General features: G+C 43.0%; 1 protein-coding gene and 1 pseudogene across 1 annotated transcript; both read right to left on the bottom strand.

Moving 5' to 3' along the window:
* Positions 1 to 4844: 4844 nt before the first annotated feature.
* Positions 4845 to 5780, bottom strand: LOC112122976 (olfactory receptor 14A16-like). The gene has a single exon (XM_026652487.1). The coding sequence runs from the start codon at positions 5778 to 5780 to the stop codon at positions 4845 to 4847; it is 936 nt and encodes a 311-aa protein (XP_026508272.1).
* Positions 5781 to 18236: 12456 nt separating this feature from the next.
* Positions 18237 to 18829, bottom strand: LOC112123100 (annotated as a pseudogene).
* Between the last annotated feature and the right edge of the window lie 8308 nt (positions 18830 to 27137).

A 27137-nucleotide genomic window follows, 5' to 3' on the forward strand; every position in this document is an offset into this window, starting at 1 on the left:
AGGAGGTCAGACTTGATGATCACAATTGTCCCTTCTGGCCTTGGAATTTATGAGTACCGTTGGCTGGCGACCACATTGCCTCTCACTTTGCAGATAAGCCTTTAGAACTGTATTCTGATTATACCTGTGTAAATCTGGACTTTACACTATTGTGGTTTTGCATGTGTACATGGGTTGAACACGATTGTGTGTTTGCATGCAGACTGGACACTACTGTGTGTTTGTGTATATGTAGGCTGTGAAGTAGTGTGTGTTTGTGGGCTGTACACTGTTGTGTGGCACTAGATGTCAGTGTCCCTTGATAGAAGGTTTGTAGCGGTTGAACACAGGACCTGTAGATTTTCAAACAGAATCCTGTACTGTCTGTGCTAAAAGCACTAAATGAACTAGTACAGAGGCAATAGCAGACATATAAGCTGCTGTACAAGCTCTGACCACTAGAGGGGGACAAGGAGCCACACTGCGTTAGCCTAGGTTACATGCCCATTCTGGAGTGTGAGAATCTGAGTGACCATGTGTATCTGAAAATAAACTGCAATATCAATGACATCTGATTAGCAGAAACATTTGGGCGGCCCTGGCCTCCGGACAGTTCAGATAAAGCAGCTCTGCAGAATCACACATACTAATGCCTCCCAGTGGTGTGTTCCGGATCCCCTCTGAATCCAATCCCCAGAGCCTGTGAGTCACCCCCTATCAGGGAGCCTGGCTGTTTAGCTCAAGCTGCAGGGACCCCTGCCCTTGGCTCTGGAGGTCCCTGGTGCACCCAGCTAAGACGGTGACCAACATAAGCGCACCGGGAACAAGCTTCCACAGAGCAATCACCATTGGCTTCTCCACCCTCAGAGCAGGTCTCATTTTAGTGTTGCTGTGCTTCAAGGCTGGGGAAAGCTCAACACAAAGCTCCTGGAAGCTCATCATCCCATTGCTGCATATCTATGCGATCCCACCAGTTAGTGCTTGTTTCCCGGGACCAGAAATGGCGTTCCACCATGTTCAGCTGCTGCACGACTGCCAGCAGCAACTGGGAATTGTTTCATTCTGTGGCTTGCAGCAGGGCTGCTTGAATGACATTGCAATGTTCCGTGCACTGGTTCCTGCCGCTGCTCTGGAAATACTGCAGGATAAGGTGCGAGATGTTTGTAATGCTCACAACAAGATTGCACAGCTGAGCGGGGTCCATGCTTCTCGGGCTATGGCATATACGCGGCTAAGCCAGGCTATCAAAAAAAGGCACAAAAAACCATGGGTCATTTGTCATTGATTGCAAGGAAGGGAGGGAGGAAAGTGCATCATGGCAGGTCAAAGCCATATTCCCATTCCCCCTTGAAACAATGTTTTGGTCCCATTCGGCATTGCAGGCCCATCCCCAGACCACCTGTGGCTAGTTGCACTGTGGGATAGCTACCCACGGTGCGCTGCTCCGGGCATTGATGCAAGCGCTGCTAGTGAGGACATACTCCACTGGCACACTGAGCATGGTGTGGACACGTACGACTGACGTAATGACTGTGGAGGCTCGATGTCGACTTACATTAAATTGACTTAGCTTTGTAGTGTAGACACGCCCTAAGAGACCAAGGGGAACTGACAAACAGGGGGCAGCAAACAGGGGAGTTTAAGAGGGAGATTGTAGGAGGGAGAAAAAATGAAATCAGCATGGTTCAGAAAAGTGGTGTCGCCAGTGCTAACATTGCTCAGAGAACCCGACCCTGGATGCCTCTATCCAGTTCCTGATGTAGATTTGCAGAGACTGTGTCCTGCATTTCCATCAGAGAAAGCCAGGTTGGGGATACCATCCAGTGTGAGAGGTGTCTGCTGGTAGAATGTCTCAGGAAGCAGGTGGGAGAGCTACAACAGCAGTGGCTAAGCTGAGGAGCATCCATGCACAGGAGGTATTCACTGAAAATATGCCAATGGAGACCTCCAAGGTCTACGAAGCTACCCAGCTGCAGAGGACTGCAGTTGTATCACCAGGGGAAGAGAAAGTGGCTCTGTCACAGGAAGGAAGCTGATGCTGCTTGTAGTTCTCCCCCCTTACTCCCAACCCATCGTCCATATAGTTAAAAAAATGGTGTCCTGGTAACTAGGGCTGAGGAATCTCCCCCAAAGGTGGAGGAGGAGATGCCATGTTTCCCCAAGTCTGGGACGCTCCCGTCCCCCACTCCACGGAGGAAACAAAGTGTGTGTGTGTGGGGGGTTGGTGACTCCCTTCTCGGGAAGACTAGAAGTCACCTCACCCATTCACAATCTATACAGTCTTGGTCCCTCATCCAACAATCAACTTTTACCCTTTTCACTCATCTCCATAAGTTCATTCCTCATGTATTCACCATAACATTCTCTCACCTCAACTAATGAAACCTCAGTATAATTCTTCCCATGAATCCAGTCAATTGCCTCCTCAATCCGCCACTGCAAGGAAAACTTGGGAGAACGAGTAGGCCTCAGGGCACATCCTGAAGGTCAATCGAGTTGGGCTGTAGCATGAGAAGGCAATTCCAGTGTCAATGAACCACCACCTATTTTCTCAAGTGTCTCAGCAAATAGCAATTACCTGGTGTTCAATGAGCATGACTAATTATTGACATATATAGCACCATATTGCAACAAAGGAAACTTGGAGTTACAATTTTAAATGTTTCTGCCAGAAGCTCAAGTCAGCTCTTACCCTGTATTATTTGAAGAACCAAGTGAAAGTCATAAAAACATTTTTGTATGAATATTAGTTTGACTTTAAAATTAATTTGGCTCAGGTGAGTCCATGGCCCCTTTGTGGTTACATTCCATGAACATTCCACCAGTGCAGACATGAATGTTCATGGTAATGGTGAACTTGAACCAATTGGGATAGGATATTTCAAAGGGACCCAAGGGAATTGGGTGCTGAACTCCCACTGAAAGTCAATAAGAGTTGGATGTCTAATTACCATAGGCCCAGTTGAAAATCACATCCATACCCCATAATCCAAAGAAAAAAAACCTTTAACCATAAGTTTCGCTGTTAGCCTTCAATGGGACGTCTGCCATGTTTAAAGTTAAGCACTGGCTTACGTGTTTTTCCAGATCAGTGCCTTAGTTCAGAATATTCAAAGGAGTTCAGTTGTAATTTCATAATCATTGAGTGTTTGGACAAGAAGCTATGATGATTTAGACCAACTGAGGAGCTGTCCATTTATTTTTAATAAAAAATAATTATAATAATCCAATGTATCGAAAAAGGCAAAAGAAGCAGAGCACGTTAAAATATATCCAGTTAAAATGGCTCAAAGCACACAGACAATGCACAGTAGTTCTTGTAAAAAAGCAATGGAGTAAGAAATATTCACAGAAATAACAACAAATAATAAATACTGTCAGGAAAATCATGATCTGGACAGCAACAGTCATAGACTGAAAAAGAGGCACAATAAATTGGCATTGATTACTCATGATCTAGCTTTCCACATGCTCTTCTTTTATCTATTGCATATGTAGTATACACAGCCATGCACAAACATGGTTTAATAAATAATAAATAATAGTATTAATAATAATGAAGAAGCCAACTTCTGTGATCTAGACACAATTGGATCCTTGTGTGGATGAGAGACCATTGGCCAATGTCTAAATCCCAATTGTTACGGCTACATGATTAGCTGAACCTCTGCTCCCTACTCTGGTTCCTGATTTCACACCCTGAGATCTCAGCTTTGCGCCTGTCCCTCTCTTAGGGTGGAATTGTTTGATTCATCCCCTCTCAAACTGGGTACCAGGCTATAGCAATTTGTGTACCAACTATGATTTTTCCAACCAGGTTTGGTACCTGGAATTCTTCCCACAGGAACTGTGACCAGTAGTAAGTTAAGTGACTAGCCAGGCTTCTCCATACAAAGTATGATTTATTTACCACTGTAGGAACAAAGCATAACATAAGAGAAAATATGAGGAATTCCAGATCCATCACTGCAGTAGTTTGGTAGGATAAAAATTTGTCTTTATTACCCTGACTCAGTTTGTCTTTAGGAAACACTGCAATAGCTTTCTCTTCCAAATACCTTTCCACCATAGCAAGAAGAATGCAGTATTTATTTATTAAAATAAAAAAAGATAATACTCATAATTATATAATGATCTTTGTGCCCTAACACATTAAAAATAAGACAATAAAATCCCACCAGCATTAAAATAATAATTTGAACAGCAACTCAGCTATCCAGACATATACAGAAACTTTGTTTCAATTCTTTATCATTGGGGAAAGGAAAACTTCAAGTCTATCAGAAAACCACTTTAACGATATTATGACATTGACACCTTCAATAGATGACAAAATTAACAGATACCCCCATTTAATCAAACATATTCCACCCTGCAAATTCCTACCCCCCAAAAGTCACCTGGAACAAAGAAACAAGTCAACCAATGAATCAATAAAATGAAACAACATGAAAAAGAAAAGAATCAAGGAAACAAACAAGCCAATTGTCTCATACCCCAACTACAGTTTCTATCCCAAAAAGCAGAAGGGCCAGAAAGTTCATGAAGTCCAGTAGTGACCTAGCTATGGTTGTTGATATTCCGTGCAGCACGTACAGATAGCATGGCGATGGTAGCAGTATAAATTCCTAAGACAGCCAGATAGGTGTGTATGTACATTTATGGATAAATATTTAGATTCTGATTGTATTTACACTGGTGTAATTCTAAACTAACTCATTTGACTTCAGTGGAGTTAGTCTGGATTTTATGAGTTCCTAAACAGATTGCACCTATGTTCTCAAGGAGACAATTTCATCAACAGTTCAATATATCCATAAAAAAACTCAGAATGACATCTCAATCAAGGTGCAATGACAGACACTTTAATTCTTGGTGAATAACCTCCACACAATCAGTTTCTTTAATGCAGCTTTGATCTCCTTGTTCCTCATGCTGTAGATGAATGGATTCATCATTGGAGGCACGACAGCATAGAGAAAACCCACCAAGAGATCTAGATTAGATGCTGAGCTGGAGGTTAATTTCAGATAGTCAAACATGGCAGTGAAAAGTGACAAGGAGATCACAGTGAGGTGAGGGAGGCAGGTGGAGAAGGCTTTATGCCGACCCTGCTCAGAGGGGATTCTAAGCACGGTTTTGAAGATCTGAACATAAGACACAAATATAAAAACAAAGCAGTTTAAACCTAAAAACACACTAAAGGCAAGAAGCCCAACTTCACTGAGGTACGAGTCAGAGCAAGCGAGCTTGAGTAGCTGGGGGATTTCACAGAAGAACTGGTTGATGACATTGGACTGGCAGAAGGGTAAACTAAACGTGTTCCCGGTGTGCACGGCAGAGTAGACAATACCAGTAATCCAGGCACTGGCTGCCATTTGGACACAAGCTGTCCTGTTCATCACTCTCTCGTAGTGCAGTGGTTGGCAGATAGCAACGTGTCGGTCGTAAGCCATGATGGTGAGTAAGGCAAAATCAGCTGCAATGAAGACTACAAAGAGAAAGACTTGGGTGACACATCCAGGATAAGAAATTGACCTGGTGTTCATGAGGGAATTGATCATGGATTTGGGGATGGTGACAGAGATGGAGCCGAGGTCTATGATGGACAGATTCACCAGGAAGAAGTACATGGGGGTGTGAAGATGGTGGTCGAGGGCTATGGCTGTGATGATGAGAAGATTTCCCATCAGGCCTGCCAGGTAAATCAGCAGAAACACCACAAAGTGCAAAATCTGCAGCTCCCGAACATCAGAGAATCCCAGGAGAAGGAACTCAGTCACGGTGGTTCGATTGGACATTTTCTTTCTCAGTTCATTGTGTGATGGCTGTGGAGGGAAGGACAAAGACATTGGGAATTACACTGACAGCGGGAGTGGCCCTGATTCCCTGCAGCGATATCTCGTGATTTGAGTGACAATGATGCACAGCACTCGTCACTCCTATTAACTAGGATTGGTGAGTTATCACATGAATGTAAATTGGAGTGGCTCCCTTAAAGTCAATGGAGCTGCATCAGTTTGCACCATCTGAAGATCTAACTCAGGATATGACTTGATAAGATGCCGTGTGAAGGATAGTGTAAAGTACAATCACAATGCAACAATTCTAGCCAAGTTGGATCCCCTCTTGCTACAAACAGGAGGCTCTGGACTTGGGCATGAAACTAAAATGCTAAAATGTCAACACTGTTTGATAGCCACTTTCCAGGAAAATATGACATATAGTAACTCAGTATCCTGCATGACATCTCGTCTGTAATGATTCCATTGCAATACCACATAGACAGCCTGCTGCCTGCTTACGTCTTGATTTGTGACACAAGATCCCATTTCCATCTCTGTGTACTGATGGGCTAGTAGCATTGCTCAGCTACCTCTCTGCTGCATTGTTTACCTCTGTCAGTTTATGGCTGTGCAGGTCAGTGGCCATCAGGAGACTTGGATTCTATTCTTGTTTCTGCCACTGATCTGCTGTGTGACCTTGGGCCAGTCAGTTCCCCTCCCTGTGCCTCTGTTTCCCCTCCATCCCTTTCTCTGCCTTGTCTGCTAGGACTGTCGGCTCTGTTAGGGATGGGCTTTGTCTTATTAGGTGTATGTTCAGTGGCCCCATTTACAACAATTGTGTTTAGCCAGCAGCAGTGTGGGACAGAGGATACGGAGCTAGAGCAGAATAACTCGGTTCTAATCACATTCACCTCCTCTATGTCCTTGGCAGGGATAAGAGAGACAGGCTTTGGTAGGGGGCTTCAATTCTCTGTTCTCCATCTAAGGCACTAGTATGTTTAACATCTATGCTGTGGGCTACCAACTTTGCTACTTACTCAGTTTTATGAATCACCAAGTATCCCTTTGAAACAGAAATAAACACAGTTGCAATATAGTGACTGGGTGCAACTTTTACTATTATTGGACAATATCAATGTTCCCATCTTGGCTTACATCTAAGTTTCCAATCTGGAGTATTCAGACATTTTCTTTTTAAATTATTTCAAAGGAAACCTGGGTTTTCAACTAAAGAAATATTCTGGGGAATTTTGTTATTCCCGAAGCACAACTTATTGCAAAACTCCCCCCCCCCCCTTAATTTGGGTGAAAATGTTTCAGTTTCCAGCAGTTTACCTGATATTGTCTGATTCTCAATGAACACACACACAAACATTTCTATCAAAATTTCTATGAAAAGTCAACTGTTTTCTGCCACAAATAAACAAACAACCTCTGAGCAGCTCTAAAGGTTTGATTAAATTATATTAAGAATCTTAAAGAGTTCCAATTGTAACCCATAGATCTATTATGAAATTTTCCCAGCATATTAATAACTGAACATGTTTAACTGAAATAACAAACTTACAGCGCTGGTCTTTGTGGAATATTTCCCAGCCTGTGATGAATTAGACACTTCACCACCAGGATTCTTCAGTCATTGCCTATCTCTGTATCTGCCAATAACACCCCATCTCTGTATTATCCAGCAGCTTTTTCCCTGCCACTCCATCATATTTCCTGAGTTGCTGGGTCTCTCTGCAGTTCCTAGAAGACAAGGATACTCTCCACAGATAGACACTCTCTGCTTCCCTCCTTGGACTGTCTTGGCTGAGAGGTGAAGGACTAAATAGGATGGAGGCAGGAAGCCCCACCCAGCTGTGAAACTGATTCCCGTTTGTGCAGGCTTCAAACACAGTCACAACCCAGGATGTGCTTGTTCTGGGGTTAAATAGCTGACTCCGGTCTCCGGGACAGTGAGCCCAGCTCTGATCTTACCTCAGGAGCAAACCACCATGACAAGCTGCTCTTGCCGAACCTAACCACCCAGAGCGGGAACACAATATGTCCTGGATCTCAAGTGGTAGAAGCACCCTGAAAGGATGCTGGGCTAAAAACAAGGCAGGGCTGATGCCCAAAGGGTGTCTGAAGGAGATTACAGAATAAACTATATATTTATAGCACAGACATGTAACCTAAAATAGCTCAGAGCCCAGTGGCACCAGAGCCCCAGCTGAACTGGAGTAGCCTGTTCCTTCATTAACTCCACATAATCAGCTCTGCAAGAGCAGAGATGTTTTTCTCCTGCATTGCATCAGCAGCTCTTGGGATGCAGACACCAGAGGAACCCACAGCTCAGGCTGCCCTGACTGATGTTGGCCACTAAGAAGTAGCCAGAGGGAAACACAAAAAGCTCACTGCAATGTCCTAAACTGGTGGAAACTGATACAGTTCCATTGAGTTCTTAGTAGTTAGGGCCAGGGGCGGCTCTAGCTTTTTTGCTGCCCAAGCACGGCAGGCAGGCTGCCTTGGGCGGCATGCCTGCAGGAGGTCCCTGGTCCCGCGGCTTCGGCGTACCCATGGCCGAATTGCCACCAAATCCGAGGGACTGGCAGACCTCCCGCAGGCAAGCCGCCGAAGGCAGTCTGACTGCCGCCCTCGCAGGGACCAGCAGGGTGCCCCCCACGGCTTGCCGCCCCAGGCACGCGCTTGGAGCGCTGGTGCCTGGAGCCGCCGCTGGTTAGGGCTGTTTATGCCAAGTTGAGATTTGGCCATTTGATTCCAGTGGAGCTACTTTGATTTCCATTAGCTGGGGATCTAGCCCTAACATGCCCAGGGAGTTGTCAGTTTTCACCAGCTGGGGAATCTGGCCTCATTAACTCCACTGGAGCTACTGCTGATTTACACCAGCTGTGGTTCTTGCCCATTGACACCAATGGAGCTATGGCTGATATTGACCTGCTGGGGATCTCGCCTCGTTAAACAGTTTCAAATCCATTTCCTTTGCCTGTGAATCTGAACTGAAGATGAGGCAGTAGGTTTATGTTGAGGTGTTGTGTGAACTTGAATGGGCAAAGGAGGTGGTCTCTATATTTGTGTCTGGGAGGAGAGGAAGTTGATGAGATCACAATGAAGAGGAGCCGGGTGCACAAGGCATCTCTCTCTTGATATGGTCAGTGATCTGAGAAAAGTTTGAGAGCCCCTGGTTGAACGGCATTCACATGGACATAGAAGTCTGCCGGTGGGACGGCGGGACATGTTTCAGGGTTGGGGCCTAAGAGGGGAGGAAGAAATTGTAGACAGTGGACTGATTATGAACTCGGGTTGGAAACTTTCTCACAATATGGTTTTGTTCATCAGGAAACCCTGTTCACAGCAAAGGGTTGGTTGGTTTTGATGAATATCTTAATTTGATTTCTTTTAGAAGATTCAAATGTCCAGTTTTGACATTTTTCAATTTGAAAAAAAAATCATTTGGAAATTTCAGTTAATTCAGTCTAAAGAAAAGGTGAAAAATAAAGGGTCAAAATCAAAATGAAACTGTGCCCTGGAGCATGGGGTTCAGGTCACCTCCTAGGATCACCTGGATGTGCCCCAGCTGATCAGTTCCCTGTCCTTGCCAGGGCCTAGAACACAGGTGAGACCTTAATCTGCCCAGGTCTAGGCCTGTGGCTCACAACAGTGCAGTTTGCTTAGGACTGAAATGCTTTAGTTTAACTGAAGTCGTTGGGCTCAACACAAGGGTAACTGGGTGGGATTCAATGGCCTGTGATAAAAAGAAGTTCTGACTAGTTGCTTGCATCATCCCTCCTGGCCTAAAATTCTATGAAACTATAAAAATGATGGAAGCCAAATGTTTTCTTTTGACCCAATCTGTTTTTTTATTTTTGTTTTGTTTTGCTTTCAGATTATCTGTTTGAAAAATAATTCAATTTCTTCCTTGCATGGGATGGGGAAATATTTCAAATTTTTTGAAAAGCCTCACAAGATGAGAAACCCCCTTTCCCAACTAGTTCTACTCTTCAACTTATCTCCTTTCAATAACTCACTAAAACGTTAGCATCTTAGAGGCTAAGAGCTGCAGGTAGATAGCAGCTTTTGGCTTTAATACAGGGACTCTGCTAAGTCAAAATACACTCACAAACATAGTAATATTCACTGGTAAATAACCAGTTATGTGCACTTTGAAACATACACACAGCAATGCACAATCACAAAACACACACACTCACACAACACTTTGCACTGATAAACACACAATATTGTCATTCAGAAGCAATCATACACAAATGAACACTCAGAAATCCACTCACAGATCCTAACGAGCGCTGATAATGCACACACGCTCACGTATGTTTCACACATGATGTTATACATTCATAAATTCACACAATGATTCACAGTCAGAAACACACATTCTCAAAGAGACGCAGAGCAGTGTAAAAACTCAATTGCATGTTGATTTCCCCAAGAGCACATTGAAAATAATGTACACTGACAATAGCACACCTATTCACACAATACTGTTCCCTAGTAGACACACACTCAAGGAAATGACTCTGATGCACTTAGAATGTAATCTTAAAAATGAACACAGAGACCTGATCTGTACTAGAAACGTTTGCCATCAGAGCAGTGTCGGTTTGGATCTGTGATTTTAGGGGTGACATTTTTATACCAGGGTAAAGTAAAACTTTAAGCAATTTTATTAGTACAATTAGTAAAGACACAATGTTCCCAGTCACATAAAAATGCAGCAGTAATATAACATTAAGCTGATACTTTGTATCATTCCTTACATAGAATCACACTGTTTCCTGGGGATTTGGTGGTAAGAGACAAGCGGCCATCTCTCTGGTCCCTGGCCTGCCAAACGAGTCTGATGGTCCAGATCTCCCCCTTACATTGGGGCCTGGCCGAGTAGAGGGACTGATAGTTACACCTCTACCTCAATATAACGCTGTCCTCAGGAGCCAAAAAATCGTACCGGGTTATAGATGAAACCGCGTTATATTGAACTTGCTTTGATCCACCAGACTGCAAATACTAATGCTGAAAGATCCCTAAAATGGCATGGACTAGGCTACACCTGTGATGCTGTCTCATTTCAAAGTGTAGACAAGACCTTAGATGCCCAGGTGACTAAGGGCCAAGTTTTTAAAGGTATTTAGGTGTCTCTAGGGAGGTAGTGGGGCACTTTTGAAAATGGGAGATAGGCCTGTTTTTTTTTTAACCCTTTCTCTAATCTTTTGGGCTGAAATTGCAAACCAGTTAGAGAATTTTGGATGCTCAGTTCTGAAAGAAATTAATGGGGACTGGCATCCCAATTGCCAAGGCAGCTTTGAAAATCTCAGCAGTAGTGATCTAAATAGCACTGAAGACACGGGCAGTGGCACCGCATCCTCACTCCATGCCAGCCCTTGTCAATGGTGATCTCACTCTGTTCTACTCACAGGGTGGTGTCTAAAGCAACTGACACATCCAGGTCCCAGAAACCCAACTGTTGAGAACATCAACTCTCCCATCTACCAAAACCTAGTGGTGCTGTAGCACGCAGTGAGCCTAATCCATTCATGGTAAAAAGGGCACATCACCACCCGTAATTAATGTTGCCTGGTCAATTTACATGAGAGATGAATTTGCACTGCTCCTCACAAGACCAAAAACTCCAATTCTGGAGTCACTCTGAAACACACAGGTGGTGAAATGCCATAGAATGCAGTAACAGCGTCATGTGAATTATTTATAGAGACAGATAAAAAAACATACCCCAAAGTGTTGGCCTGTACACAGCATTGTAAGAAATTTTGACTCGGTTCTCCCGCTCTGCAGTAGTTTATCCTCCATAACATTCTCCCTCCTTTACCATAAAAGACATCCCATTCATCAACTGTAAAATTCACCTCCTTCACCAACCATTGACCTCTCTGCCCTCTGCCACCAGTAGACTTCTCTGCCCTACACTACCTTAGCCTTCTCTACTGTTGCCTGAGCTATTGATTACGTCTTGATCTCCCTAATTATTTAGCATCCCCAATTAACACTCTGAAATATGGCAGGTTCTTGTCCCAAGATCAGGCTCAGTATTATCAGAATTAATATTTAGCTGAGAGCCCCATTGTGCCCATCTGTGACAACAACTCACAGTCCAGGAACACTTTTTGTGATTGCGAAATTTTTATTATTACTATGATTTGTAAAGCAATCCACACTCATAAGGTGAAATAATACAACCCCATAATAATGTTCAGCACCATTGGCTGGGAATACTCACTCTACACTTCGAGAGGACTCAAAGGGTTGAGAAAGTTTCTATTTGGCTTCATCATGCTGATGGAGAACTCCAATAGCCTAATCCATGCCAAGAATGTATAGGCCTTGATGTTCATCAGGCACATGCATGAATAACTCCCTCCTCTTTTACCATATCTTCACTGCCTCATGCTCAGAGTAATGAGGTGTCCTTTTCCTATAGATGAGTATATTCATTAGTTGAAATTTATTAGCATATATGTCAATTAGTTGCCATGATTGCCGACAGTTAAACAGCTGCTGATCATCTATTGTTGTTAACCTCCTCTCCCCCAATACCCTAAAACTGGTACCAGCTGCTAACTTGATGAAGCAACTTACTTCTACCAAGGCTGTGAGGCCTTGCTTTTATATTAAGCACTTACACTAATTCTTATAGGCTTGGGCCTATAGATTTGTTGCATTTCTGCATTATTATTCTTATCTCTTATTCTATCTCAGGTGCCCACTTACTTCTTTTTATCTATGCATAGCAGTTGGACTTTTTAACCCTTTACAGGTAAAGCAAGTAGAGAACAGCTACTAAGAGGGATTTTATAGCTAACTGTCTGGTTGGGTTTTTATAAAAGGGAGCTACCTCTCCCTTTATCTATCGCAAAAATTATCTTGGCACGGCAGCACCAGTATAGCATCACTGTTGCATCATAATTCCTGTTTAAAGGTCACCCTTTCTAAGATCTCTAATACCAACATGCTAACTTGGATTCCTTTGCAATTTGCTGTGCCTTGGGAGGGTTCAGGGTAGGAGTAGTGTTCCAGATTTGGAGTCAGTTGAGCTGGGCTTTGCAGAGATATCAGCTCTGGAATAAAATAGCACAGCGCTTCAGCTCAAACTATTGATGTGATTCAGGTCAAAATGGTCTCAATTTGTCGAGTTTTACCCAAGTCAGTGCATGGCCCCCATTAACACTTTCGTTTATCCAAATTTAGAAGGACATTTAAGAACAGGAATGTTCACTTTTTAGAGGGTGTGCAGATTTAAACAATCAGAGTTTCCATTCTCTCAATTTTTTATTGTTTTAAAGCTCGACTCTTGTAAGTGGCCTAAAATCTGAACAGTTACTCGGATTGTTTTAAAATTTGCTGTGACTCATGAACACATGGAGTAGCTTCACTGATTCAAATTTGGGGTTCCAGAGCCACAAGATGGCTGCCAAAATGGTTTCCTTCTTCTGACTAGTGCTGTTAAACTAATGACTGGGTGAATCACAGACATCGCTGAGACTGATGGCTGTGAATTCACACTTTAGGTAACATAACTAAGTAAAAGTTAATGACTAATGCCCACCTAGGACAAAATGCATTTTGGGCTGAGTCATTGGATGTTGCTACAATTTGTGTGTCCTGGGTGGCAATTTTATTTTTGGGGGGAATGTACTCAAAGTTTTTGTGGGAAAAGTTAGACATGTGAGAGCTTCCTGGGAAGGGAGGGGTAATTATGATGCAGAGGATTGGGGGAATAGAGGGAGAAGGGTTTGGGGCTGCAGCGAAGGCAGGGAGGAATGGGGAGGGGGATAAATGGAGATGGTTTGTAGTGGAGGGAAGAGAGGTTGGGGGCTCAGATGAGGAAGGTGTGAGGGTTAGGGGGTGTGGAGAGATGAGACAATGGGTAGGGGATGTGGGGGTGAGTGGGAGGGGGACTGAGTGAAAAAAGGGGCAGGGGCACTTGTCAGCCCCACATGCTCCCCTCTCATGTGTGCGCCCAGATCTAGGGGTCTCTTGCCCCTCTAGGCGGGTCCTTGCCCCCTCCCTGCCCTGAGCTGGGATGGGGGGGGCTTTTCACTCTTGGGTGTCTGAGCCCCTCTTTCTGCCCCTCATGTGTGCCAGCATCTAGGGGGCCTGTGCCCATCTAAAGGGGTGGACCACTCTCCATACATCCCCTTGTGCGAGCAAGGCTTAGGGAGGGGTTGCCATTTTGGGAGCATCTGTAGCCCCCTCCCTGCCCCCCACATGAGCCAACATCTTGGAGAGTCCAACCCCTTTGGGTGGGGAGCTAAAAACGGGCAAGTTTCCCTCCTTTCAGAGGCTCTAAAGATCCAAGGAGGGGGCTGGGAACACCCATGGAGATGAACACAGTAGTTCCCACATCTCAGAGCTACTGTCCCAGGCTGCATCATTGTAGCTTTCAAGAACTTGGACCAATAAATGATATTACCTCACCCACCTCGTCTCTCTTGCACGTCTGCCTGGGATAGTTCCTCAGATTTGTCACCTAAAATCAATGGCACAGGTGAAGGAATCTCCCTCACATCCTCTGCGGTGAAGACGGATGCAAATAATTCATTTAGCTTCTCCGTAACGGCCTTCTCTTCCTCAGGTGCTCCTTTAGCACCTCAATCATCCAGTGGCCCCACTGATTGTTTGTCAAGTTTCCTGCTTCTGATGTAATTTTGTTTTTTGCTGTTATTATTTGTGTCTGTGACCAGAGTTCCAGAGTAGCCACACTGAGGTTACTCAATTAGGGCAAACTGAAAAGAATGGGGCAGACAATCCCCAAAGCTGGTGGATATTCCAATACTTAGATTTACCAAGCCAGCACACAACAGCTCCTATAATACCTTACTGGTTACACAGAAGCCAAGACACAGGTCCCTTATAGCAATCCAGCCTTGGGCTTCCACCCAGACACCCAAGTCAAATACGATGAGGATTACTGTAAATCTTATTCATCATATAAGAAAGTTCTACCAGTCCCAAAGGATCAGACACATTATCTCCCAAGTTAATGAATATTTCAGCTCTTACCCAAATACACGCTTACAGCCAATTCTTATTAACTAAACTAAAATTTATTAAAAAAGAAGAGAGAGAGAGTGTACTGGTTAAAAGATCAGGTTACATACAGACATGAGTAGCATTCTAAGATCAGTTTTATAGCAGAGATGGTGAGCTTTGTAGTTACAAAGAGTTATTTCAGAAATAGTCCATAAATTATAATCCAGTGTTCATATCCTGGGTGATCCAGGTGGGACTGGAGATCTGTTTTCCATCATTCGCAGGTGATTTGCTATACATTTCAAAGAGATCAGTAAAGTGATATCACTATATTTACAGTTCATTTACATGTTAAGATCTCCTTTTGATCTCTGAATTAACAGAATACAGCACAGACATGAACTGTTTGGTCACATTGTCAGCCTCTAACAATATATATGTAACCACACAAAAACACAAACATTATCTACCAATATGTCCCTAAAGGTTGAATTTGGTTCATTTATCCTGCAGGATGCTTAACCCTTTCTGACCATGTGTCACAGTGTCTTTTCTAGGTCGTCTTACAATGTTTTTTTTATTTGAAGTATACATTTAATTTGAGCCTTTGTTTTGTTTTGTTTTTAATGTTTCCATGCAGCTTGTAGGCATTTCACTCTTGTGATTCTTCCTTTTAATTCCCGTTTAACTAGCTTCCTCATTTTTCATAGAATCATAGAATAATAGAACCATAGGATTAGAAGGGACTGCAAGGGTCATCTAGTCTACCCCCTACCTACATGTTGTGTCTAAACCATCCAAGACAGACGGCTATCCAGCCTCCTTTTGAAAACCTCCAGTGAAGGAGCTTCCACAACCTCTGTAGGCAGTCTGTTCTATTGTCCTACTGTTCTTACTGCTAGGAAGTTTTTTCTGAGATTTAATCTAAATCTGCTATGCTGTAGTTTGAACCCATTGCCTCTTGTCTTGCCTCTGTGGCAAAAGAAAACAACTTTTCTCCATCTTTTTATGGCAGCGTTTCAAGTACTTGAAGACTGCTGTCATGTCCCCCCTTAATCTCCTCTTTTCCAAACTAAACATACCCAGTTCCTTCAGTCTTTGCTCATACAGTTTGCATTCCATCCCTTTGATCATCTTTGTCATTCACCTCTGGATCCTTTCCAGTTCCTTTCTATACATTGGTGACCAAAATTGGACACAATACTCCAGCTGAGGCCTAACTAAACTCCTGCCACTTGCATGCTATGCCTCTGTTAATGCAACCTAAATTTGCATTTACTTTTTTTCCACAGCATCACATTGTTGACTCATGTTGAGGTTGTGTTCCACCATAATTCCCAGATCCTTCTCAACAGTGCTGCTGCCAAGCCCATTATCTCCCATTCTGTTTGTGCATGTGGTTTTTCCGCCTAAGTGTAGAACCTTACATTTGTCTTTGATGGATTTCATTTTGTTGTTTATAGCCCAGTTTTAGTTTTATCCTCCAAAATGTTGGAAACATCCCCCAGCATTGTGTCATCTGCAAATTTCATCAGTATGCTCTCTACTCCTACATCTAGGTAATTAATAAAGATGTTAACACCAAGCCCAGAACAGATCCCTGTAGAACCTGACTTGAGATCTTCCTCCAATCTGACATCATTCCATTAATAATTAAACTGATCACCCAAACAGGGTTCCCCTTTTTTAAATTAAATGCTACTGTAGTAGGCTTCTTTGGTATTTCCCCCCACCATCATGATGTTAAATTTAATTACATTATGGTTGCTACTAACGAGCAGTTTGGCTATATTCACCTCTTGGACCAGATCCTGTGCACCATTAAAGACTAAATCAAAAATTGCTTCTCCCCTCTTGGAGCAGGGACTAGATACTCCAAGAAGCAGTCGTTAATGGTGTCTAGAAATTTTGTCTCTCCATCCGTTCCTGAGGTGACCTGTACCAGGTCAATATTGGGATAGTTGAAATCCCCCATTATTATTGAGTTTTCTATTTTTGTAGCCTCTCTAATCTCCTTGAGTGTTTCTCAGTCACTATTACCATCCTGGTCAGGTGGTCAGTACTATATTCCTACCGCTACACTCATATTATTCAAGCATGGCATTTCTATCCATACATTCTATGGTATGTTTTAGAGTTTTACTATATTTGACTCTGTGCTTTCTTTCACATGTAGTGCCAGTCCCCCACGAGCATGACCAAGCCATCATTCCTATATACTTTATACCCTGGTATTGCCATGTCCCATTGATTATCATTATTCCACCAGGTTTCTGTGACACCAATTATTTCAATATCCTCCTTTAAAATCAGACCCTCAAATTCACGTATCTAAGGGCTGGTCTACACCCAGCCGCTAGTTCGGCGGCTGGGGATCGAAGTTCTGGGTTCGACTTATTGCGTCTGGTCTGGACGCAATAAGTCGAACCAGGAAGTGCTCGCCGTCGACTGCGGTACTCCAGCTCGGCAAGAGGAGTACCGCGGAATCGACGGGGAGCCTGCCTGCCGCGTGTGGACCGCGTCTGAACCGCGGTAAGTTCGAACTAAGGTATGTTGACTTCAGCTACGTTATTCACATAGCTGAAGTTGCGTACCTTAGTTCGACTTGGGGGGTTAGTGTAGACCAGGCCTTAGTATTTACACTTCTTGCATTTGTATACAAGCATATATAAAATTTGTGAATATGTAGTTGTCTGCCTTCACATGATGTAATTGAATGGGACTCTTTCTCATTTGATTGTTTCTCTTCAGCTCCCACTTGTATTTTATCAACTTCTATTCTCTCCTCTTTATTAGGATATAGAGAATCGCCATTCATAGATTCTCCCATAAGGGATGTCTGTATCCAAACCATGTGCTCTTCTGCACCTCTCGGGTTTCTCCCAGCCATTAGTTAATACAGATGACATCTTGGCCAAAATATTCTGGTCACTCAATAGTAACATAAGCACTAGTGTAAGTTACTTGTTGGGGGTCCTTTAGTTCTAACCTTGGTGTAAAAGGAAAAGTACCATTTCATGCACCGACCTTGTATTCCATGTACCATTCAGTGCAAATCTAGTCACATCCAAGCTGCAAAAGAGTCCAAAATTTGCCTGCTGCTGTGAATAATGTTTATTTGAACACCATCTTTGTGCATTGATGTGCACAGTATGTATACAATACAGAAGAAACAGAGTGTATGTTTAGATAGGCAGATAAACAGGACAGAACACACCTCATTGTGTCATAATGACAGATTTCTGTTGGATTGTGAATTATGATAGATAGATAGATTAGATAAATTTTTTACTTTCTTACGCAGTTGTAACTCTATATTAACTCCATTGATTGCAGTGGTTTTTGGCTAGATATATCCCAGTGTAAATATCCCTGTGTTCATAAACAGATTGCATGCTACGTTCTCATGGAGAAAATAATGTCAACGGTTGATTAAATTTATAAAGAAACAGAATGAGACCGTGGTCATGTGAGACAGGCAGACATTTTATTCTTGATGAATAGCCTTGATCCAATCATTTTCCACAGGGAATCTTTGATCTCCTTATTCCTCATGCTATAGATGATCGGATTCATCATTGGAGACACCACAGAATAGAGAACAGCCACCATGAGATCCAGTCCTGATGCTGAGCTGGAGGTGGGCTTCAGGTAGGCAAAGGACGCAGTGCAAATTAACAAGGAGATCACAATGAGGTGAGGGAGGTAGGTGGAGAAGGCTTTATGTCGGCCCTGCTCAGAGGGGATTCTCAGCACAGTTTTGAAGATCTGAACATATGACACAATTATAAAAACAAAGCAACCTAGGTCTAAACACACACCAAATACAAGAAAACCAACTTCTCTCAAATATGAGTCAGAGCAGGCGAGCTTGAGGAGCTGGGGGATTTCACAGAAGAACTGATCCACTATGTTGCCTCCACAGAAGGTGTTCCCAGTGTTAAGTGCAGAATTCAGTAGACCACTGATCCAGGCACTGGCTGCCATTTGTATCTCCTGTTCATCACAGTCTCATAGTGAAATGGTTGGCAGATGGCGACATATCGATCATACGCCATGACAGTGAGTAAGGCAATACCTGCTGAAGCAAAGAAGAAAAGGAGAAAGACTTGGGTGACACATCCAGAGTAAGAAATCTACCTGGTGTTAGTTAAGGAATTGACCATGGATTTTGGGACAGGGACAGAGATGGAGCCGAGGTCTAGGATGGCCAGATTCATCAGGAAAAAGTACATGGGGATCTGAAGATGGTGGTCGAGGGCTACCACTGTGATGATGAGAAGATTCCCCAGCAGGGATGCCAGGTAAATCACTAGAAACAAAGTGCAAAATCTGCAACTCCTGAACATCAGAGAATCCCAGGAGAAGGAACTCGGTTCAGTTCAATTCTGCATTATCCTTCTCAGTGTATCGTCTCCTGTCTGTGGAGGGAAGGAGAAGGGCAATAGTCAGGATTGGAACGACAGAGGGAATGACTGTGATTTTCTCTGTGTGATATCCCCTGATATGAATGTCTGGGCTGCAGAGCAAGTCTCACTTCCATGGACTTGGAATGGCCAAGACTCCTCACTTCTGACAATCTCTAGTCTGGTGCATTATCACACTAGGGAAAATTGACTTAGGTAAAAATAGTAGTGTCACTATGGCAGCATGGGCTAGCCACCCTGAGTATAAACCCTTCTGGACTCCATAGGTATGAACCTGGGGCAGCTAGCCCGTGCCACCACTTGTGAACAGGGAATCACAGTCCCAGTTCCAATTGTATCTGTAGCCTGAAATACCAAAGCCCCAACACTGCCTGATTTCCACTTCCAAAGGGAATAAGACATTGCCTCACCCAGCATTCTAAATGGCAGCTCGTCTGTAATGAGTCCACAGAGAGCTCTGAGCATAGATGAGTTGCTACTTGCTTACACATTGACCAATAGCACCAAATCCCAGCTGCACGATCATCTCTGTGCAAGGATGGACTGGGAGCATGCCTCCATTACTGCTGTCATTTACCACTGTGACTTTATGTCTGTGCCATGCAGTCCAGTGGCCTTCCAGAGACTTGGCTTCTGTTCTTGGCTCTGCCACGGACCTGCTGTGTGCCCAGTCACTTCCCATCTCTGTGCCTTTGTTTCCCCTTTCTCTGCCTCCTCTACTTGGACTGGAAGCTCTGTGGGGGATGGCCTGTGTCTTATCATGTGTATGCTCTGTGCACCCATTTACAGTGGCAGTGCTCAGCTGATGGCACTGTTGTGCCCTGGACATAGAGGTAGATCAGGAGATCTGTATTTCAGTCTTATTGATCTCTCACACATCCCTGAGTGTGGTCAGGAGAGAAGACTTCAGTTGCTTAGTTCAACTCTGACCCTGGGTTTAAAGGTGCTAGTCTGTTTGAAATGTATGGATGCTGAAACACAGAAATAAACCCAGGTGCAAGAGAATGAATGGGTTTGAAATTATGATTCAGAGATTCCAAAGTCAGAAGGGACCATTGCGGTCATCTAGTCCAGGGATGGACAACCTGAGCCTGAGAAGGAGCCAGAATTTACCAATGGACTTTGCCAAAGAGCCACAGTAATACGTCAGCAGCCCCCCATCAACTCCCCCCCCTCGCTGCTCCCAGCACCTCCCACCCACCGGCAGCCCCGCCAATCAGTGCCTCCCCTTCTCTCCCCGCACCTCATGATCAGCTGTTTCATGGAGTGCAGAAGGCTTTGGGGGGAAGGAGGGAGGAACGAGGGCATGGCAGGCTCAGAGGAGGAGGTGGGAAGGGGTAGAGTGGGGGCAGGGCCTGTGGCAGAGCCAGGGGTTGAGCAGTGAGAACCCCCCAGCACACTGGAAAGTTGGAGCCAGTAGCTCCAGCCCCAGAGTTGGTGCCTATACAAGGAGCAGCATATTAACTTCTGAAGAGCCACATGTGGCTCCGGAGCCACAGGTTGGCCACCCCTGATCTAGTCTGTCCTCCTGTATAACAAAGGCTGCAGAACTTCCTGAGATAATTCTTCTTTGAACTACAGCATATCTTTTGAGGATATGAACTTCTCAGTCTAAATTCATGTTCCCCACCCTTGTTTAAGGCTGGTTAGAAATTTTCTGTTGAATTTTTTTTGTTTGGGTTTTTTTCCCCTGTGTTTTGGAATGAAAATACATCAGAATCTGTCTGTTGTTTCTGAATATGTTTAATATTTTGTAGGAAACCCAAAATCTCAGTTTTTGCTTTGTAGGTAAAAAAACTGACGTTTTCAGTGGAAGGTTTTTGCGTCTTAATGCTGAAAAATATGTTTTGGGATTTTAATGAAAAGATCTAATTTTCATCAGGGAGGTTTTTAAAAAACAGCACTAGATATTTAAGCAAATTGATAGTAAAACCCTTAAAGAATTTATATATTTATATATATGAATTCGTATTCTCTGCAGCTGAGCTGTGTGGAGCTGGTTTTGAGCGTCACTGTCATTAAAGGAGTGATGCTGTGGGAAGTCTATTTATCCATGTTTAGTTCCTAAGGATGTATGGGACTCACTCCATGGAGCCCTGCACAGCTCAGAAGCAGAGGCCCAGAGCCAAAAGTTCATCGATTGCTCAATATTAAAGCCAAAAGGGACCATTGTGATCCTCTAGTTTGACCCCAGGGATATCCCCCAGAGTTTTCTGTTTCCAGTCCAGCTTCTGTTCTCTGTGGGCCGGGCTTGCAAAGGGATTTAGACACCTAAAGATGGAGACAGGTGCCTAGTGTGGGTTTATGGAAAACAGATCTTGTCAAGCTAACATGATTCCTTTTTTTAAATGAGATTACACATTTGGTTGATAAAGGAATAGTCTTGACTTAATAGACTTAGACTTCTGTAAGGTGTTTGGTTGGTACCTCGTGGCATTTTGATTAAAAAATTAAAACAATATAAAATTAATCTGCCGGACTTTAAATGAATGAAAAACTTACTAACTGTAAATGTAACTGTAAACAGGGAATCATCAGCAAGTGAGCTTGTTTCCCATGGAGTTCCTCAGTGATTGGTTCCTGGTCCTCCACTATTTAACATTTCTGTGAATGACTTGGCAGAAAATATAAAATCATCACTGATCAAGTTTGAAGATCCCCAATTTTTGTGTTGAGTGCTGAATAATAAAGAGGACAGGTCACTGATTCAGAGCAATCTAGATCACTTGGTCATCCTTACAGGATGGGAATCTGCACGGTGAGAAGCGGTGACTAAGAAAAAGATTTGGGGGTGGTGGTGGATAATCAGCTGAACATGAATTCCTACTGTGAATTTGGTCAAAATGCAATCCTGGAATATACAAACAGATAAATCTCGAGTACATGGAGAGGGGTTATTTTAATCTCTGTATTTGGCAGTAGTGCAATCACTTCTGGAATACGATGTCCAGTTCTAGTGTCAAAAAGTCAAGAATGATGCTAACTTGCAGAGGGTTCCAAGAAGAGCCACAGGAATGATTAAAGAATTAGAAAACATTAATGATGGTGCTAGACTCATTGATCTCTTTATTTAACTGAAAGAGAAGGTTAAGGGTGACTGATTACAGTCTATAAGTACCTACATGGGGAGCAAATATTTAATAATGGTCTCCTCCATGTAGCATAGAAAGCTATAACATGATCCAATGGCTGGAAGTTGAAACTAGATAAACTTACACTAGAAATGAGGTGTAATTTTTAATGATGAAAGTAATTAATCATTGGAACAATTTACCAAGGATTGTGGTGGATTCTCCATCACTGAAAATTTTTAAATCAAAATTGGATGTTTTTTTCTAAAAGATCTGCTCCAGGAAATATTTTGGGGAAGTTCTATAGCCTGTGTTACACAGGAGGTCAGACTAGATGATCACAATGGTCCCATCTATCCTTGGAATCTATGAATCCATTGACTCCAATTGGATCATGTCTGGGCCTTCCATGTTATGTAAGAGCTGAGAGTTGTCTGGCTGAAAGAAGGAGAATATTTCAAGCAGGAATACACGGCATTGCAAATGAATCAGAGGTGGGCCCATACCCAGAACTTGGCTCTGAATTAGGGTCCACCCTTCCCCAAAGCTGTATTAGGGTCCATGCTCCCCCAACTTCCTGGTGCAAGTGCTGGAGGAACCAACTAGAGGCCGTGCTCCTCTTGACCTGCTGCTCAAAAACAGGGAAGAATTGGTAGGGGAAGTAGTAGTGGGTGGCAACTGGGCAGCATTGATCATGAGATGGTCAAGTTCAGGATCCTGGGGGGAAAAAGGAAGAAAGGAGAGCAGCAGAATACGGACCCTGGACTTCAGAAAAGCAGACTTTGACTCCCTCAGGGAACTGATGGGCAGGATCCCCTGAGAGGCTAGTATGAGGAGGAAAGGAATCCAGGAGAGCCGACTGTATTTTAAAGAAGTCTTATTGAGGGCGCAGGAACAAGCCATCCCAATGTGCAGAAAGAATAGCAAATATGGCAGGTGACCAGCTTGGCTTAACAGAGAAATCTGCGGTGAGTTTAAACACAAAATGGAAGCTTACAAGAAGTGGAAACTTGGACAGAGGACTAGGGGAAAGTATTAAAATAGTTCTCGAGCATGCAGTTCTGCAATCAGGAAAGCCAAAGCACAATTGAAGTTGCAGCTAGCAAGGGATGTGAAGGGTAACAAGAAGGGTTTCTACAGGTATGTTAGCAACAAGAAGAAGGTCAGGGAAAGTGTGGGACCCTTACTGAATGGGGGAGGCAACCTAGGGACAGATGATGTAGAAAAAGCTGAAGTACTCAATGCTTTTTTGCCTTAGACTTCACAGACAAGGTCAGCTCCCAGACTGTTGCATTGGGCAGCACAGTATGGGGAGGAGGTGAGCAGCCCTCAGTGGGGGAAGAACAGGCTAAGGACTATTTAGAAAAGCTGAACAAGCATAAGTCCATGGGGCCGGATCTAATGCATCTGAGGGTGCTGAGGAAGTTGGCTGATGTGATTGCAGAGCCATTGGCCATTATCTTTGAAAATTCGTGGTGGTCGGGGGAGGTCCCAGATGACTGGAAAAAGGCAAATATAATGCCCATATTTAAAAAAGGGAAGAAGGAGAATCCTGGGAACTACAGACCTGTCAGCCTCACCTCAGTCCCTGGAAAAATCATGGAGCAGGTCCTCAAGGAATCCATTTTGAAGGACGTAGAGGAGAGGAAGGTGTTCAGGAACAGTCAACATGGATTCCCCAAGTACAAGTCATGCCTGATTAACCTGATTGCCTTCTATGATGAGTTAATTGGCTCTGTGGATATGGGGAAAGCAGTGGACGTGATATACCTTGACTTTAGCAAAGCTTTTGATACTATCTCCCACAGTATTCTTGCCAGCAAATTAAAGAAGTATGGTTTGGATGAATGGACTATAAGGTGGATAGAAAGCTGGCTAGATCATCAGGCTCAACGGTTAGTGATCAATGGCTGGATGTCCACTTGGCAGCAGGTATCAAGCAGCGTGCCTCAGGAGTCTATCCTGGGGCCGGTTTTGTTGAACATCTTTATTAATGATCTGGATGACGGGATGGATTGCACCCTCAGCAAGTTTGCGGATGACACTAAGCTGGGGACAGGTAGATAAGATGGAGGGTAGGGATAGGGTACTGAGTGACTTAGACAAATTGGAGGATTGGGCTAAAAGATATCTGATGAGCTTCAACAAGGACAAGTGCAGAGTCCTGCACTTAGAACAGAAGAATCCCATGCACCGCTATAGGCTGGGGATCAACTGGCTATGCAGCAGTTCTGCAGAAAAGGACCTGGGGATTACAGTAATGAGAAGGTAGATATGAGTCAGCAATGTGCCCCTGTTGCCAAGAAGGCTAATGGCATAGTGTACTGCATTAGTAGGAGCAGTGCCAGCAGATCGAGAGAAGTGATTATTCCCCTCAATTGGGCACTGGTGAGGCTATATCTGGAGTATTGTGTCTAGTTTTGGGCCCCCCACTACAGAAAGGATGTGGACAAATTGGAGAGACCTGTCCTCTCCATTATTCACCAGTCCCCCAATTTTTGTATCATCTGCAAACTTCTTCAGTGATGATTTTGTGCTTTCTTCCAGGTTATTGACAGAAATGTTAAATAGCTGAGACTTTCTATGAAAAAAATGTTTTTTTTAAAAAACCCGCTTTGGGGGGAAATGTCAGATGAAATTGTTTAGTATTCAGCACTTTTTAGCTGAAAATGTTTGTTTCTCAGTTGCCAAAAATACAAAAACTGGTGATTTTTGGAACTTTTATAAAAAGTCAAAATTTTCTGCTGAAAAATAAATCTGACAGGCTGTAGATAATTGACTGGATTGAGAGAAAATGTCTGAAATATTTCCAATGGCAATTCATATTTCTGTTCTTAAACGTTGTCTTGTATTTTAATACAGTTAAATCTTTAATTGAAAGAACAAACTCACTGTGCTGGTATTTGCGGAATTATTCCCAGTTTGTGATGCATTTGATCCTCCAGTGCTGGGAATCATTGTTCATTATCTATCTATCAATCTATGCACACATCAATATATTATCCAGCAGCTGTTCCCGTGTCCCTGTGCTGGATTTCTGGAGTTTCTGGGTTTCTCGGTAGTTCCTAGAAGACAGGGATCCACTCCACAGATGGGCTTTCTCTGCTCCACTCCTCCGGCAGCCTTGATTTCTTCCATGTCATCAAAAAAAGTGTTAAGCCGAGTAAGGCCAAGAACGGATACCTGTGGGACCCCGCTAGATACACAGCCATTCAATGAGTCATCCTCATTTACAATTCCTTTCTGTCAGATTTTAAGCCATTTAATGTGCCATATTAATTTTATCTCTTTTTTTTTAAATCAAAATGTCATGTGGCACCAAGTCAAATGCCTTATAGAAGTCTATTACATCAACACTATTACCTTTGGGCTTGTCTTCACTACCATGCTAAATTGACACCACTGTAAGTCGATGTAAGTTATGTTGCTTGGGAGGTGGTTTTTTCACACCCCTGAGTGATATAACTTACATCAACGTCAGTGTTAGTGTAGACAAGTCCTTAATCAACCAAATGTGTAATCTTATTAAAAAAAGTTAGCTTGACAGGATCTAATTTCCATAAATACATGTTGATTAGTATTAATTATATTACCTTCCTTTAATTCTTTATTAATCAAGTCCTGTATCAGCCTTCTATTACCTTGCCCAGTATCAATGTCAGACTGACAGGCCTATAATTACCTAGGTCACTCTGTTTATCTTTTTAAAATATTGATCCAACATTATCTTTCTTCCAGTCCTCTAGAACTTCTCTCGTATTCCAAGATTTATTGAAAATAAACATTAACTTTACTCATTAACTAGTGAGCTCAACAACCAGCTCTTTTAAAACTCTTGGATGCAAGTTATCCTGACCTGCTTATTTGAAAATATTTAACTGTAGTACCCACTTTTTAACGTCCTCCTGAGATACTAGTGTAATGTAAAGAGTATCATATAATATGACTACATCATGTGTTCCCTGCCAATACAGAACAGAAATATTTATTCTATGTCTCTATCTTTTCTGCATTATTACTGATAATTTTAGCATTTCCATCTAGTAGTAGACCAGTGTCATTGTAAGGATTCTTTTTATTCATAATGTACTTTAAAAACTCCTTCTTATTGTCCTTAAATCTGCTGGTCATGAATTTCTATTTGTGTCCCTTTGCTTCCCTTATCCATTTTCTACAATTTCTAGCTTCTGAATTATATTTGTCACTATAATTTTCCCCCTTTTTTCCATTTATTTTATATTATTACTATTTATTAGTTATAGCTGCCTTCATTTCCCCTCTAAACCATTTTTTAAAACCAATATGACTTTCTTCCTCAATTGTGGGCCAGTGACTTTTTGGGCATCTAGTCAAATGTTCTTAATCAATTTCCCATACACATTTTATGATTAAATTCTTCCACCCAGCTGATTTAGCTTATCATTGTTTTCAGCTTTGTGAAACTGGCCCTTTTAAAGCAGCATGTGTATAATCACTGGTCTGGGTCTTATTCTGTTTGCACATTATATGTGTGATCAGGTCCTGAGCACTTGAGCAAAGACACGATAGCTCAAAATAGCAGTGTAACCAGGACAGTATGGGTAGTGGTTCGAACGAGCCACCCAAATACAAACCTGCTCCTACCCCATGGATATGTGCCAGTTGAAAATCGCATCCACACTGCCAATACTTTGGATCTAGACTGTTCTCAGTGGTACCTGATGACAAAACAAGGAGTAATGGTCTCAAGTTGCAGTGGGGGAGGTTTAGGAGAAACTTTTTCACTAGGAGGCTAGTGAAGCACTGGAATGGGTTACCTAGGGAGGTGGTGGAATCTCCTTCCTTAGAGGTTTTTAAGGTCAGGCTTGACAAAGTGCTGGCTGGGATGA

Source organism: Terrapene carolina, unplaced genomic scaffold, assembly GCF_002925995.2.
Source record: "Terrapene carolina triunguis isolate 2854851 unplaced genomic scaffold, T_m_triunguis-2.0 Scaffold119, whole genome shotgun sequence".
NCBI classification, from domain to species: domain Eukaryota; kingdom Metazoa; phylum Chordata; order Testudines; family Emydidae; genus Terrapene; species Terrapene triunguis.

What these genes read in the sequence shown, in the direction of transcription:
- LOC112122976 (XM_026652487.1), bottom strand. Translation starts at nt 5,780, where the DNA reads ATGTCCAATCGAACCACCGTGACTGAGTTCCTTCTCCTGGGATTCTCT.